This window comes from Diabrotica virgifera, chromosome 5, assembly GCF_917563875.1.
Source record: "Diabrotica virgifera virgifera chromosome 5, PGI_DIABVI_V3a".
Classification (NCBI taxonomy): domain Eukaryota; kingdom Metazoa; phylum Arthropoda; class Insecta; order Coleoptera; family Chrysomelidae; genus Diabrotica; species Diabrotica virgifera.
In genome coordinates, this window is record NC_065447.1 from 250,376,597 (window position 1) to 250,390,576 (window position 13,980).

General features: G+C 34.3%; 1 protein-coding gene across 3 annotated transcripts in view; it reads right to left on the minus strand.

Annotated features, from left to right (window-relative positions):
* Positions 1 to 623: 623 nt before the first annotated feature.
* Positions 624 to 13,980, minus strand: part of LOC126884816 (protein PRRC2C) — a 53,165-nt gene continuing 39,808 nt past the window's right edge. For 2 of the 3 annotated variants that reach the window (XM_050651063.1, XM_050651062.1), the window contains exons 12-16: positions 12,416 to 12,619; positions 10,542 to 10,880; positions 9,127 to 9,248; positions 6,283 to 6,412; positions 624 to 5,569 (exon numbers count right to left, since the gene is read on the minus strand). In XM_050651063.1, the coding sequence (XP_050507020.1) occupies positions 5,394 to 5,569; positions 6,283 to 6,412; positions 9,127 to 9,248; positions 10,542 to 10,880; positions 12,416 to 12,619 (971 nt within the window). In that variant the 3' untranslated portion in view covers positions 624 to 5,393. Of the gene's footprint in view, positions 5,584 to 6,282; positions 6,413 to 9,126; positions 9,249 to 10,541; positions 10,881 to 12,415; positions 12,620 to 13,980 lie in introns of all 3 variants that reach the window. The other variant, XM_050651064.1, reaches the window with a different exon arrangement.

The window sequence follows — 13,980 nt, forward strand, 5'->3', positions numbered from 1 at the left end:
TTGAGAAAAAAAACACAGTTTGATTGGTCCACCCGGTATACAATGAAAATTTACCTGTTTAGCAACAATATTATTACATTGCTATTTTTAAAAAAGCAGGCTATAACATGTTCAAAAAATCACTTAAATCGGCCAACAGGTTTAGGAAATATGAGACATCAAAAATGACCAAATTTTTAAGGGGCCGATTTCTACGAGTACAAAAAAATGTGAGTCAGTCGATCATTGTCATGTGATAAAAGCTTGAAGTCGTTAATATTTTGTACCATAACTGCATGTGCCATGAAAAGAGAATATCAATAATATATGCCAAAATGAGTACATACCTTTATGAAATTGATCCATTTTGCCCTAGCTCAAAAAGGTGCGATTGATGCAGAATATTAGGGTAAGTTGATGTTACGCTGCAATGCATCCAGCGAGAATATGGGTTTGAGCTCACCCGTATTCAATTGTTTAATCTTTTTATTCATAAACAAAATAACGATTTCACAATTTTCCCCATTGACTATTTGTTCATAGTAATTGTGCTTAAATACCCACCCTAATCTCTTGAGGGTGGATATATCAATATCCCTGATAAAATACACGTCTATTAGGTAGTGTGATGTAAAAGTCGAGTCTCTATGTATGAATAATTTATTTTCTAAACAATAAATAGAGCAATAACCCGAATGCTAATAGTTCATGTTGCAAATTTACATTACTACATTACTAACAGATATAAAAATAAAAAAAATGGTGTAAAGACTTTGAGTGAAACACAAACTGTACAATACAAAAAATGTTCAATTCCATCAAGCGTTTTTTTCGTAAATCTAATATCGCGATAGTACTTTATATACGCATTTTGAGAAATTTTGTTTAAGTTTACATTACATACAGCACCAAATTAATCCAAAATGATGTAAACGTAAAACCATTAAGATTGCACGGAATTATATCAAAAATATATTAAAACATTGCCGAATATTATTTATATTTTAAGGGATAGCCTACCCTTTGTCGACGACGCTGGCTTTTTTCGGCAGCATCAATTTGCAGCTTAAAAATAACGATATAAAACAGCTTTTAGTACATATTTGCTTTAAACGAGTTTTGTACCTAATATTTACAAGTTTGACCGTGTTCTGCAATATCATTTTGCTAATCACTGGTCAGTTTCACATTCTTAAATATTTTTTAGATAGACTTCTATCCTTTAAATCAAAAACCTGTATATTCCAGGGAATTCTTCCTCCAACTGAAGATGAATGTCTTTATCAATGCAGAAATGTTGACAGGCAACCAACATTACATTATCTAGGTAGTGTGATGTTGGTTGCCTCCTCATAGACCATTTCCAATTTAATCATAGCCTTCTTTACTTCTACTCTAGATCGAAACGCTGAAATTTGGCAACACTTTAGGTAAAGCTTAAAGTCGGCTACTCACTATCAGGTACACCTGAACAGTTAGACCTGTCAGGTGTACCTGATGATATATCCGACAGATCTATCTGTTCAGGTGTACCTGACAGTGAGGGGTCGGCCTAACAAATTCTAGGAAGAAAGTTGTCTTTTTACTTTAGCATCTAGTCGCTTAGAGGGCGCAAATGTAACCTCAATCTTTTCTTGACATAAATCGAGAGCTTCATTGCGATACAAGTCGTGCACATACGGTAATTTTTGAATTAGCAAGTCCGTCGGAAAATGGAACTTAGCAGAGAACATTATCGAGCAACATTTTTTATAATTTTCGGAGATGATTATCCCAACAGCAATGTCTCGTTGAAATGGTTTCTGTATTTGGGAATGAAGCATCACACACTTAGATCTAGAGACTGAGTGAGTTAGTAAATTCCACGGCTTCGCGCAATCGTACTTGTGACTACGTTAGGTGTTTGGTTGTTGATTCTGTTTGAATATTTGCGTAACTGATATTCTGTGGTGTGAATTATTAAAAAATTTTAAGTGTGGTTTTTGACTGTTGTGGGAAATTATGTATTTAGTTTTGTGTTTATAATTTAAACTCTTGTTTTAGTTTCATAGTTTTTTTGTGTACTTAAGTAGAAAATGAATAATAATATTTTGTATTATAAATAAAAAATACAGTATTTTTTTAAATGCTATTTTCCAAATATGTAGTAGTTTATAAAATTGCTTAGTCAAAATTATAAAGGCTCAGTAAATAATAACAAACAATTACTTGTATTAATAACAAAATATTTTGTAATGATGTTACCTATTTTAAAAAACTCTCCATAAAAAAAATAGAATTAATTTCATCCTTTTCGTGTCTCAGGTGGCGTAGCTACTATATAGTCCGTCCGCTATAACTTTTCCCATGCGGTACAATTCATTTTCAATCAAATTAAGTCGAAACAGAAAATGAAACGTACGCCGATGTGTTTAGTATATAGTATACAGTATACAAAATGTATATACACATCGACGTTCGTTTCAATTTATGTTTTGACTTAATTTGATTGAAAATGAATCGTACCGCATGGGAAAAGTTATAGCGGATGAACTATAGGTAGGTACTCTCATACAATTTGTATTATCTTATTAAAAAAAAAAAACAAGAACTTACTCTGCAAATTGTATATTTTGCTTTGCATTTTCATATAAAAAACCGCGGTATTTATCTCATATTTTTTTGAGCAAGGTGCAATATTTAATTATACTAAATTTACAATCAAGATGGAGTAGAAATAAACAAACCAAGACACGTTAAATGCTACTATTAGGAGCACTCCCGAATCATAATTTACAATGTATAAACTTCATGATTTGGGATTTACAATGTATATACATTGTAAATTATGATTCGGGAGTGCTCCTAGTGGCATTTAACGTGTCTTGGTTTGTTTATTTCTACTGCATCTTGATTGTAAATTTAGTATAGGTACTTAGGTAATATAATTATTAATGGAAAAAAATTACATTAAAAAACAATGTTAAAAACTTTAATATTAGCAATACTAAAAACTTTAATATATTATATTATATTAGTATAAATATGAATCAGTAGAAACGATTATATTTAAATTTGACAAATTCTTACTCCACTCGACCACACAATTCGAAACACAAGTACGCAAGTACGGTTGCGTGAAGCATAGCGCGAAGCCGTGGAATTTATAGAACTCGCTCGGTCTGTAGATCCTTGTGCATCACACCAGTCAACTATTTCCTGCTGGTATTGCGAATTTCGACGTGGTCGTTCCAGTCTCAGGGACGAATCCAGTCCAGGTCCACCCAAAAGAGCAGCCACACAGCAAAACATTGATGCGGTTAGTCAGCTAATTAAGGATGACCGCCGTGTAACATACCAGGAGATATAGGCATCTTTGAACATTTCAAAGACATCGATCCAAAAGATCCTACATGAAGAACTAGGAGTTATGAAGTTGGTTTCCCGTTTCACAGAAGAGCAAAAAGCGGTTCGCGTCAATTGGTGTCGAAAAACGTTGGAACGCTTCAACAAAGGAAGTTCAAAAAACGTTTATAGTATTGTTAGTGACGATGAATCTTGGATTTACTCCTTACTTACTTACTTTACTCCTCTTGATTCCATTTGGAACATAGGGCCTCTACAGTCCCCCTCCATTCATCTCTGTTTCTGGCCAGGGCTTTCACTTCTTTCCATGTTAACCCATTGTCTTCTAGCTCTCTGGTAATATTTCTTTTCCAGGATGTTATTGGTCTGCCTTGTTTTCTTTTTCCAGTTGGTTGGTAATCCAGGGCTTGTTTTGCCACTTGATGTGTTTTACTTGTTTCAAACATTGTTCGGACATTCCAACATCCTATGTACGTTGTTTTTCTCAAATCCATTTCCGTGGCCATTTTCGTCATCGCGTTATCCGTCCTATTTCCGAGGCTTGTAGAGGTTTCTTTAGCAATATTATTTTTTATGTGGTGAGGTTGCTAACCTCACGCACAACCCTCCTCCTTTCTCATCCTGGGCTTGGGACCAGGCAATGGTGGACCAGAGCAAAAAGCGGTTCGCGTCAATTGGTGTCGAAAAACATTGGAACGATTCAACAAAGGAAGCTCAAAAAACGTTTATAGTATTGTTAGTGACGATGAATCTTGGATTTACTCCTACGAACCGGAAAATAAACACCAATCCGCGGTGTGGGTGTTTCACGATGAGGAAAAACCATCAAAAGTGATCATTTCTCGAAGTGTGTCAAAGAAAATAGTTGCAACTTTTGTGTCGAAATCTGGTCATGTGGCAACAATTGCTTTAGAAGATCGAAGAGTGATTACTGATTGGTATATAACCGTTTGTTTACCAGAAGTTATCGCTTAACTCGGACAAAGCAACACACAACGGCGAACGGCATCAAGAACAATTCTAGTGCTCACACTGCCTAAAAGACAATAGAGTATTTTTTCTATTTCTTGTAGTGCCTATCCGTTTCGGATGTTGGCGACCACCATGGCAATCTGTACTGTGGTAAAGTTTTTGGAGCTTCAAAACATCGAATTGTTAAATCGTCCACTGTATAGCCCCCACCTAAGCCCCAACGACTTCTTCACGTTCCCAAAGATCAAGAATTCAATGCTTGGGCAGCGACTCCAATCGCCAGAAGAAGCCATCATGTCTTTAAAACAGCGATTTTGTAAGTGTCAACTGAAGACTTAAATAACTGTTTGAACATAGGCAAAAATGTATCGATCTTGGTCAGAAATATTTTGAAAAGCAATAAAGTACTTTATATTTTTTTGTGTCTTTACTGCTATATGCAAAATTAAAAAGACAACATACAGGCTTCTTTTCGCGCCTATATTTGAAACATATTATTCTTAAACAGATAGTGATGCTTGTAAGTGTATCAGTACCACATTGTTCTATCATTCATGCTTCCAACAGAGAAGAGCATGTTATTGATTTCAGGTTTTCTTTAATTTAATTTAATAAAAAAACTAGGCATGTCACTAATTTGGTCAATTTGACACGCCGATAGTGTTGCCACATTTAACGTTTCGGTCTAGACAAGCAGTTGGTTATTATTTACTAAATTGTAGAAAGGTGAAGCAGGGGAGGTACAAAAATAATGGTTTTACGTTTACTAACAGAAATATATACGTTTACTTCCACAAAATAATTATTAAAAGATCATTAAACACAAAATTCAGTTTTTACTTGTCTCAAGCCAGCCAATAGAGACTTAAACTAAGCTTCCAAATACATCACATCTAATTAACACTATTTCAATTGCAAATTAAAATTATTTGAGTCATTATTTTATCGCTACACGCTAGAAAAATTAATGAAAAAAAAACGCGCACTTTTCACTCTTCCTAAAAGTTCATCGCTACATCGAAAAACGTCTCTAAGGGCTGACCCAAGGTAGTTTTTGGAACTTAACTTAATTAAAATCAAAACAAAAGGAAGATTGTTTAGTCTTTCAACGCAGCAGTTTCTTCCTTTATGTTGTCCTTTACCTTTTCGGTTGGAACGTTGACAGAGCTGCCGGTGTTGGCGCCTAGAGTGGCCTTTCCACCTCCAGACGAATTGTTGCTGTTGAGAGATGCGTTTTCGGTTATTTTTCCGTCGTCAGACTTTTCGTTTTGGTCTGAAACATTTTTTCTACAATAAATTTCACAGGTTAAAAAGATAGCTTAGCTTTAAGAAAATTGAAATGTGTGATAATCTGTGCGATAAAACAAACAAAAATTAACATAAACAATACATTGATAAAGAGTATTCGCTCCGTGCAGCTGAACAAGTAGCGCCCTCTACAGGTTATCATAAGATTTACACCATTTACAAATCTGCAGTAATAAAATGAAAATACTGCACAGAACGAATAATGAGAAAATAGATGATATTGTATACTGTGGAAACAGTGTGAAGTGGATGAAATGGAACAAAGCAAACGAAGCACTGATGTCAAAAATTTACAACAAAACTGAAAGGTAATTGTTAGAATAATTTCATGGAAGATTTCAAAATCAGAACACTTCTGTATCAATGCTCAAATCTACATCTTTGTAATGATATATTGATGATCCTGTTCGCCTAGCGGCCATTACAACAAAGATCAGTTTCCCCACAGCAGAGTAAGGCATGGTTGGGAATGTGGGAAAATGTCTTCGACCTCGTGAAGAGCGGCATCTTTTGATCCCTTGCAACATGGCGGTTGTCAGCTGTCAACACGTGGCCAATCCGTATTTCCAAAAAACTGTTTGAGCATTGTTAAAAGTGACCTTCACCAACGTAATTATACTAGTAACAGTCCTTTTCCACTTAATATACCATAATAAGAAGAATGAAGAGTTAACTTACTTTGATTTCCATAATACTGTCGGTTTGGTGTTTTGTTGGAATTGCTTCTATGTTTCTGATTCACAGAATTGGTTTGCTGCATTTGTTGGAAGTTTACTGGTCTCTGGATTGGTGCTGGATACCTCTGCATCTAATATGAAAACATGGTTTTAACAGAGCAACTTTTTAAATGAGTTAGTCAAATAAGTTTCAAAAGTCAGAATCACAATTATTATCAACTCTTCGTATTCCAATATTTGAATAATGTCATGTTTTGGACAACCCCTTGAAAAGCAGGGTGAGAGGGAAGCCTCTTGGTCACTGTATTTCGAATACTCAACCTACCTAAAGGCGAAAACCAATAGTCTGGAGAGGATTCACTTACATAAGATCCAGAGATGAATCCTTTTTTTTTTTTTTTTATTTAAAACACAAAACCACATCAACCGCGCAGGGTTATTAGTGGATATGACAATACAAAGTATTACATTAAATATATAATACAATTTAATTTAATATTATACAATTTGATGTCTTTTAAATATGTTAACACTGATGAAACCTTTTTGGTGAGGATTGTCTTGAGGTCATCGTCTGTGATTCTATGGGATCTTCTTTCTTTTTGAAATTGAGGACACTCTTAATGTACTCCGCCACTTGCCTGTTGTGCTATTCTATTTTTTGGAAAACATTGGTAGTTTTGAAGATTAATATTGTATTGCTTAAAATGGGTTTCTTGAAGACATAAGATCTTAGGGCATGTTTCGTTTATTAGAAGTTTTAATTGTTCTAAATGGGTGTAGAACCCATTGATATTCCACTGTAATATATAGGGGTTAGATTAGACATTTTCGAGTTCTGACTGAGAATGTGTTTCATCGGTCTCTTCTGTGGAAGAGAAATTATTGGGGCTTAGTTTCTTTCTTAATCCAGTTATATTATTTTTTAATTTTGAATTGTGGGTATAAGCGTGAACAAAATTAAGGATCTGAATTAATTCGGCTGTTTCGTTCGAATAGTTTTTTGAGGTTATTTCGGGATGTTTTGCGTTTAATGTGTTTTCGAGAAAGTCACATATTTCGTCGAAGTTAAGGACAAATGGTGGTGATCTGTTTGCGATTTTGTCTTTAATTGTCTCTAGGGAAAGTAAAAGTTCATCTCGAGAATTTCTTTTAGACGTTTTTGTTTTTTTCTTTGATTTCCTTGTTACTGGAGAAGTGAAGATATGAGAATCGGTCTGTGTGGTATTTTCGTTGATTTCTGGAGACGATGAGATCAGCCTTTTTGGATGTTTTGTGAAGTTTGGAATAATTTTAGGTTGTGTTATTTCTAATGGAGTAAGATTGCTGATCTTGTTGGAAGTTGATGATGTTGTTATTTTTAAAGTGTTTGTTTCATTTGTATTATTTGTAGGTCTTGACATGTCGTCAGTTTCTATGGTAGATTCTAATTGGTTATTAGAGACCTGTACGTCTGGGATCTGATCTAATATATTTTGGGAAGATGCTGGGTGATCGTTAGAGGTGGATATTAAGGCTTTGTCAGAAGGTTTTTGTTCTGTTTGGTTATAAGGTAGATTTGTTATATATTGTGTGTTTTGGGAGGTTTCTGGAAGAGCTTTAGAAGTGGTTGGATTAGAATTGGTTGGGTCAGGATTTGTTGTATTAGAAGTGGGTGGATTAGAATTGGTTGAGTCAAGATTGGTTGTATTAGAAGTGGTTGCATTAGAAGTGATTGTATTAGCATTGTCAGGACATTCTGTTTCCTGGTGACCAATAGTCTTGCATTTTGAACAGTTGAATCCTTCTATAGAAAGGTATAGTCTGTAAGTGGTATTATCATGAGAGATCATGAAAGAATCGGGAATGGACATATTTTCTAAAGGTGTGATAAATGTTTGCCTTCTAAAACTCAAGACATGGCTGTATTCGCTCTCAGGCATTCCTACCCTAAGAAAAGTCATTTTAGAGACGGCGCTTATACCCATTTTACGTAGTTCTTGTTCAATTAACGTGGTTGGAACAGAAGGACCAGCGTTTGATATTATCAGTCTTTGAGCTGGAGTGATAAGTCTTCTTATTTCTACTTGAGTTTCTTTTATATTGACGTATTTGTGGGAATGCAGCAATGAATCAACCATATTTTTAGAAGAGAGATATATACATATTCTATTATTGGCTATTCTGGAAGCGAAAGATACGTTACGTGGACCAACTATTGAACCGACGGCTATGATGTACTCTTGAACTTTGGTTCCTTCAATACTAGAAAGAACTATGGCTTCGTCTTTTGTTGGTTGTTTAAACGTGTTAACAACACTGGAATATGAGATGTGAGATGTAGTTTGTGTAGTGTTCATGGTGTTATTCGAAGTCATGTTTGATTAATTTTGGAGACGTTGCAAGGCCGGCCCTGTCGCCGGTTCAAAAACCGGTGTGGATCTTGGCCCAAAACTGGTCCTATTTATATTTCTTGGATATTTTATAGGTTATATTATTATTAATATAAATATAATAGATGTGGTTTTTGGTACTCACGTCAGGTTTGCGGGGTTTACATGATGTTTCCACTATAACAATGTGGAGGAACTAACAAAATAATTTTAAACTGTGTTTTTATCATTTAAAAACTGATAAATATCGCAGCGGTTTACAACGTGATGTATATTATCATTGTCAGGACCGTACTCCCGATGAATCCTTCCTCCAGCCGTTGGTTTGGTTTCTCAGCTCTAGTTAAACTGAGTATTTCTGATACTCTCGAAGAAGCTACCTACAAGGGTAGTACAACTTTGACAGGGCCACATACGAGTCGTTCAAAAAACCCAGAAGTCGATTAATATAAGTCTTACAACTGTTTACTTACATTAGGATTTTGTTGACCGCCGACTCCTTGGTACAAGTTGTATTTGTGCTGTGCTGTAGGACTCGACTGCGGAGGAGGATGTTTGTTGTTCTGTCTAGATTTTGGAGACGGAATCTGAGGTCCTGCGTACAAAGTTAAGAAAAAGTTAAATTAATTACACTTATATTCTCTTTTTCTTTTCTATTTTAATCTTTAGTCTCCCTACGGAAGTTTTGAGTAGCACCAAATTCGGTACCCTTATATTCCAAGTACTGAAGTAGATATAATTTGAGAATGTTCTGTTAAATACCATTTATTAGTTATTAGCTGATGTTTGATACTTCAAATGTTATTCAAACGATTTTGTGTTAAGGCCATCGGTGCATAATTCAAATATTTTACGGCTATCCCTACTTTTTCTGTCTTTACAAGGCAAATTTCTTCAAAAGATGGCTTTTGGATGTTCTTGGATAACTGTTACTTCTATAATTAATTACCTTAATTATTAATTCAGTTAATATGATAATTTTTTCACTAACTATGTATTCAGTGATTGTAATAATTTATCTACTGTACAATAAAAACTAATAATCAATCGAGAAAAGAGGAAAAGTGATTTTTTAATAATACATATATTGTTACTATGAAACGATTACAATTTTGAACATCTTTAACAACAAATATCATTGTGTATTCTCTGCTTGGATCTTCCATAAATAATAAACAATAAATAACTTTTTATTAAGTTCACGTCTTAAATCAATTACATATTTATCAAAAATACACTATCAATATTATTTAATCAACAAAATATTCCCGATGCCATGTCAAATATTTAAAATTGTCACTGTCTGACTGACAATATGCTGACAATATTCTATTCGACTGAGTGCATTGTACGACAAAGATAGATTTGGAAAATATTACCACGGACATTGTTCATTTTTTCGAATCCCGAAAAAACCAATAAATATTTTTGAAAAATTTAAACGCAGAATGAAAGACTAAATTATTACAGAGGGCCTTAGAAGTCCCTTAGAATAAATAAAAAGTTTATTTTGAATGAGATATTTGAAATTAAAAATCACACTAAATTTTCTCTTAGTTTTTCACCCCTGTAACTATTAAAATAAACATAGAAGTTCTCAGGGACTTTCGGACCTCGCTAATAACGTAATCTTTCATTTTGCATTTAAATTTTTCAAAAATACTTATTAGTTTTCTCAGGATTCGAAAAAAATGAATCCCATTTGAATAGCATTGGAGCAGAAACTACGTACCCATCCCTCAAGTGCATAGTACGATTTGTAGGTACCCTAAAGGACAATTTTGAAAAAACAACGCTTTTAGCTTATTTTAAAAAGTTATGACCGAAAAAATAAGGCGTATAATTCTGATAACAGTACCTGTCAAAAATATAAAACATTTCCACCTACCTGAATTAAAAACCGAAGATAGCACCTCTTGGCTGCTAGGACTCTTCAATTGCTGAGGCCTCCCTGTCTGGTCTCCTAAAGGCTGGTTGCCGACGCCCTTCATGTACGCCGGCAAGCCGGACCGAAACTGCTGCTGTGCAGTCAAGGCGGCAGCTACTTGAATGGGAGTCGTCAGAAAATGGGAGTGGGAGTTGAAGTTTTGCAAACCGGTGTTGGTGTGCGATTGGCTGTGAGTACCGAACACGTTTCCTTGAAGACCATAGCCAGCTTGGTGTTGCTGGAGCTGCGCGGAGCCCATGGTGGAACTGCCCGGTTGTTGATAATAGCCTGTTTGGGCGCCTAGAAAAATTTAGCAATGTACAACAAAAAAGACTAAAAAATAAAGAAATATATATGTAATCCAAGTAATGAAGCTTAAAATAGGACAAAACCTCGTAATTTTTACAGAATGGATCGATTTGCTTGAAAATTTGAGAATAAGTAGTGGATAGTCCAAGGATCAAAATCTATATTATGCCGAAAGGCGCTTTTACCATGCGGGTGGTTGCCACCTTATCTTGGGGTGGAAAATTTTTTATTATATTTTGACCGCAAAAGTTGGTAAAACATTCATTTTAAGCTAAAAATGTTTTACCATGCGGGTGGTTGCCACCCCATCTTGGGGTGGAAAATTTTTTATTATATTTTGACCGCAAAAGTTGGTAAAACATTCATTTTAAGCTAAAAATGTTCTATACATTTTTTTCATAAAATTGATAGTTTTCGATTTATTCGCTATCGAAAGTGTTAGTTTTATATCGATAAAATCAATGTTTTTAATCAGTTTTCTGCTAATAACTCCAAAAGTTTTCGTTTTATCAAAACAACTTTACTTAACAAAAATGTACCTTTTAAAAAAATAAACAAAACCGTTTTTTTAATTTTCTGTAAGACCAATAGTAATCGAGCTATACTTTATTATAAGTTAGCTCTTCTTCGTCAAATACTAAATATTGTAGTTTCAAAGTCAAAAGACGGGAAAACTATGCATTTTTCGAGAATAACTTGTTCAAACTAATTTAAAGTATTTAAAAATATCTATCTCCAGAAATAAAAAAAAGTCTCTAGCTCAAAAATTAAGTCACTTATAATGAAAAGAATGCCAGTCCCAATTTTTTTCAGCGAAAAAGTGATCGGAAGCAACCTCCTAATCACCACCCTAATTAAAATTAGTTTAGATTTATATAGAAGTGTGTACAAGTCAAACAGTATTTTTCTATTTACTAATTAAAATTGGTCATTGACCTTATTTGGTCTTCTTTATTTATGTATTATTAATAGGTTCTAGAAGTTCGACCGACTTAAAATGATTTTTTCTCCTCTGGAAATCGGAGAGAAAAGGATATGGGACTACTGATGAGGAGGAAAAAACCTCCGAAACCGGTATAGACTCTTTCTGCACTCTCCGATTTAACCAGAGTATTATGCAGCTGCTGCATTTTCGTGTTGCAAAGAAATTGAACATGTTTATACATTATAAATACTATTGGTTTAGTCGCTATATACCCAGCCTGAGCTAAGCCGATTAGAGGAACTGTACTGCCTTAATACCTGCAGATATGAGATAATTGCCTTAATACCTTCAAAAGGGTTTATGGACTGGATTCACAAAATCTCTTTTCTCACTTTAACTCACTTACATACCCACTTGATTTTAGATTTATTTTTATCAATTGACTGTTGACGCAATGATATAAAATGATTGTAATTTCGAGACGAATCTATTCCTGTAAATTTTATTGCATTTGAGTGGCCTTACATTTTCCATAAGATGTTAAAAAGGCAAAAATCAATTCATTATTAATACCTAGAGGCAGTAGGGAAAGTTTGTGTACCTGTAGATCCGGAGTAAAACGATGAGGAAGGTTGCAGACCGGGTACCACGTTGTTCTGAGCCGGCGGTACGGGGGCCCGCTGCATCACACCTGCACTAGATGCTAAATAATTGGCCTGTATCGACGGATCATAGGGTATGAACACCTGCTGGCTCTGCTGAGATTGCTGCTGGTATGCCTGACCGACTCCACCAGCTTTAGTTCCTAGTAAATAGGTAATTTGATTCATTTATAATTATAGTACATTATATATTTATACTGTTAAATAATTTTTATGGGGAGAATTTAGAATTAATTTTATGTCAAAGACCACGAGATCGTAAATTTTTATCGCCCTGTGGAAAGAGAAAAACGTTAGTGATAAAGATTCTACGGGTGGATTTATGCAATTCAAAGAATGAACTAAATTACGGTCGGTTTTAGAAAGTTAACGTGCCGCTTTGGAATAGACAATAGAATGTTTCTAAATGGTTTCCTAGAAAGAAAACGACGGTAAACAATTTTGTTTAGTTTTAGAATATAGGGTTTTTCTAGGATATACGAAAAAATTTAATTTTAATATCTCCTGGAAATTTGACAAGACGGAAAAATTTGTATGCAACACTATTTGTTCTTAAGAAATTAAAGTAGGGATGTAATATGTAGAGAGAATGCTTGTGATTGGCGAGGAGATTGATGGAGGGAGAATAGAGTGGTTGAGTCTCAGATTGAGGAGAAAAAAGTTTTTACTGTGTAATTAAGATCGGAAGGGAGCAGTCCAGTTTTGAAAAGTAGTTATTGTATAAAGTGCTGAATTTGGTGGCCGTGTAAGCAGATTCGTGTTGAGACGAAGTCGTGATCGAGTCGAGAAGTACAATCTCCTCGTGTCAGAATAGATTCCAGTTTCTGTCTGGAACGAGTAGCCGGTTTGTATCAATTTTGCACAAGATATCGAGCTGAGAGAAAAAATCCTCGAATTATAAAGATTGATATTGTTTGTATCGAGTTGGAGACTAAATAGAGGAGAGATTTCAAGCAAGCGCTATTTTTTTGGTTTGTGAAACAGTTTGGAAGAGAAAGACTGTAGCTGCATCCGAGGGGCAGTGTGGGAGAACCGAGGACAACACAATCCATGAGAAGAAGTAAAAAAGATAAAAAGAAAAAAATTCATAGATTCATAGAAGAGATAAATAATCTATTTAAAAGGTAAATTAAATGTTTTTTTTTATAATAATAAGAACAGTCTACCGAATCATTTAAATGAAAATTTGTTAAAAGAAAAAGGAGATAGTAGAATTAAAGATTATTTTTATTAGATAAGAACTTTTGACAACAGATTTTAGCATACATTTTGAATCTTATATTTATGGTATAGTATATATATAAATAATATTTATAAAATTTATATGAATTTGAGTATATTTATTTTCTCTGTTTTGTCCTGGATAAAGTAAGCAACGAGAAATACTAGAAGCCACAAACTAAAGGTGATACATTAAAATCAATTAGCCCTGAGAATACTTTTTATTGGAAAGTTTTATTAAATTTTGGTTTTGTTTCCATGAGTAGCAATTAAAATAATTAAA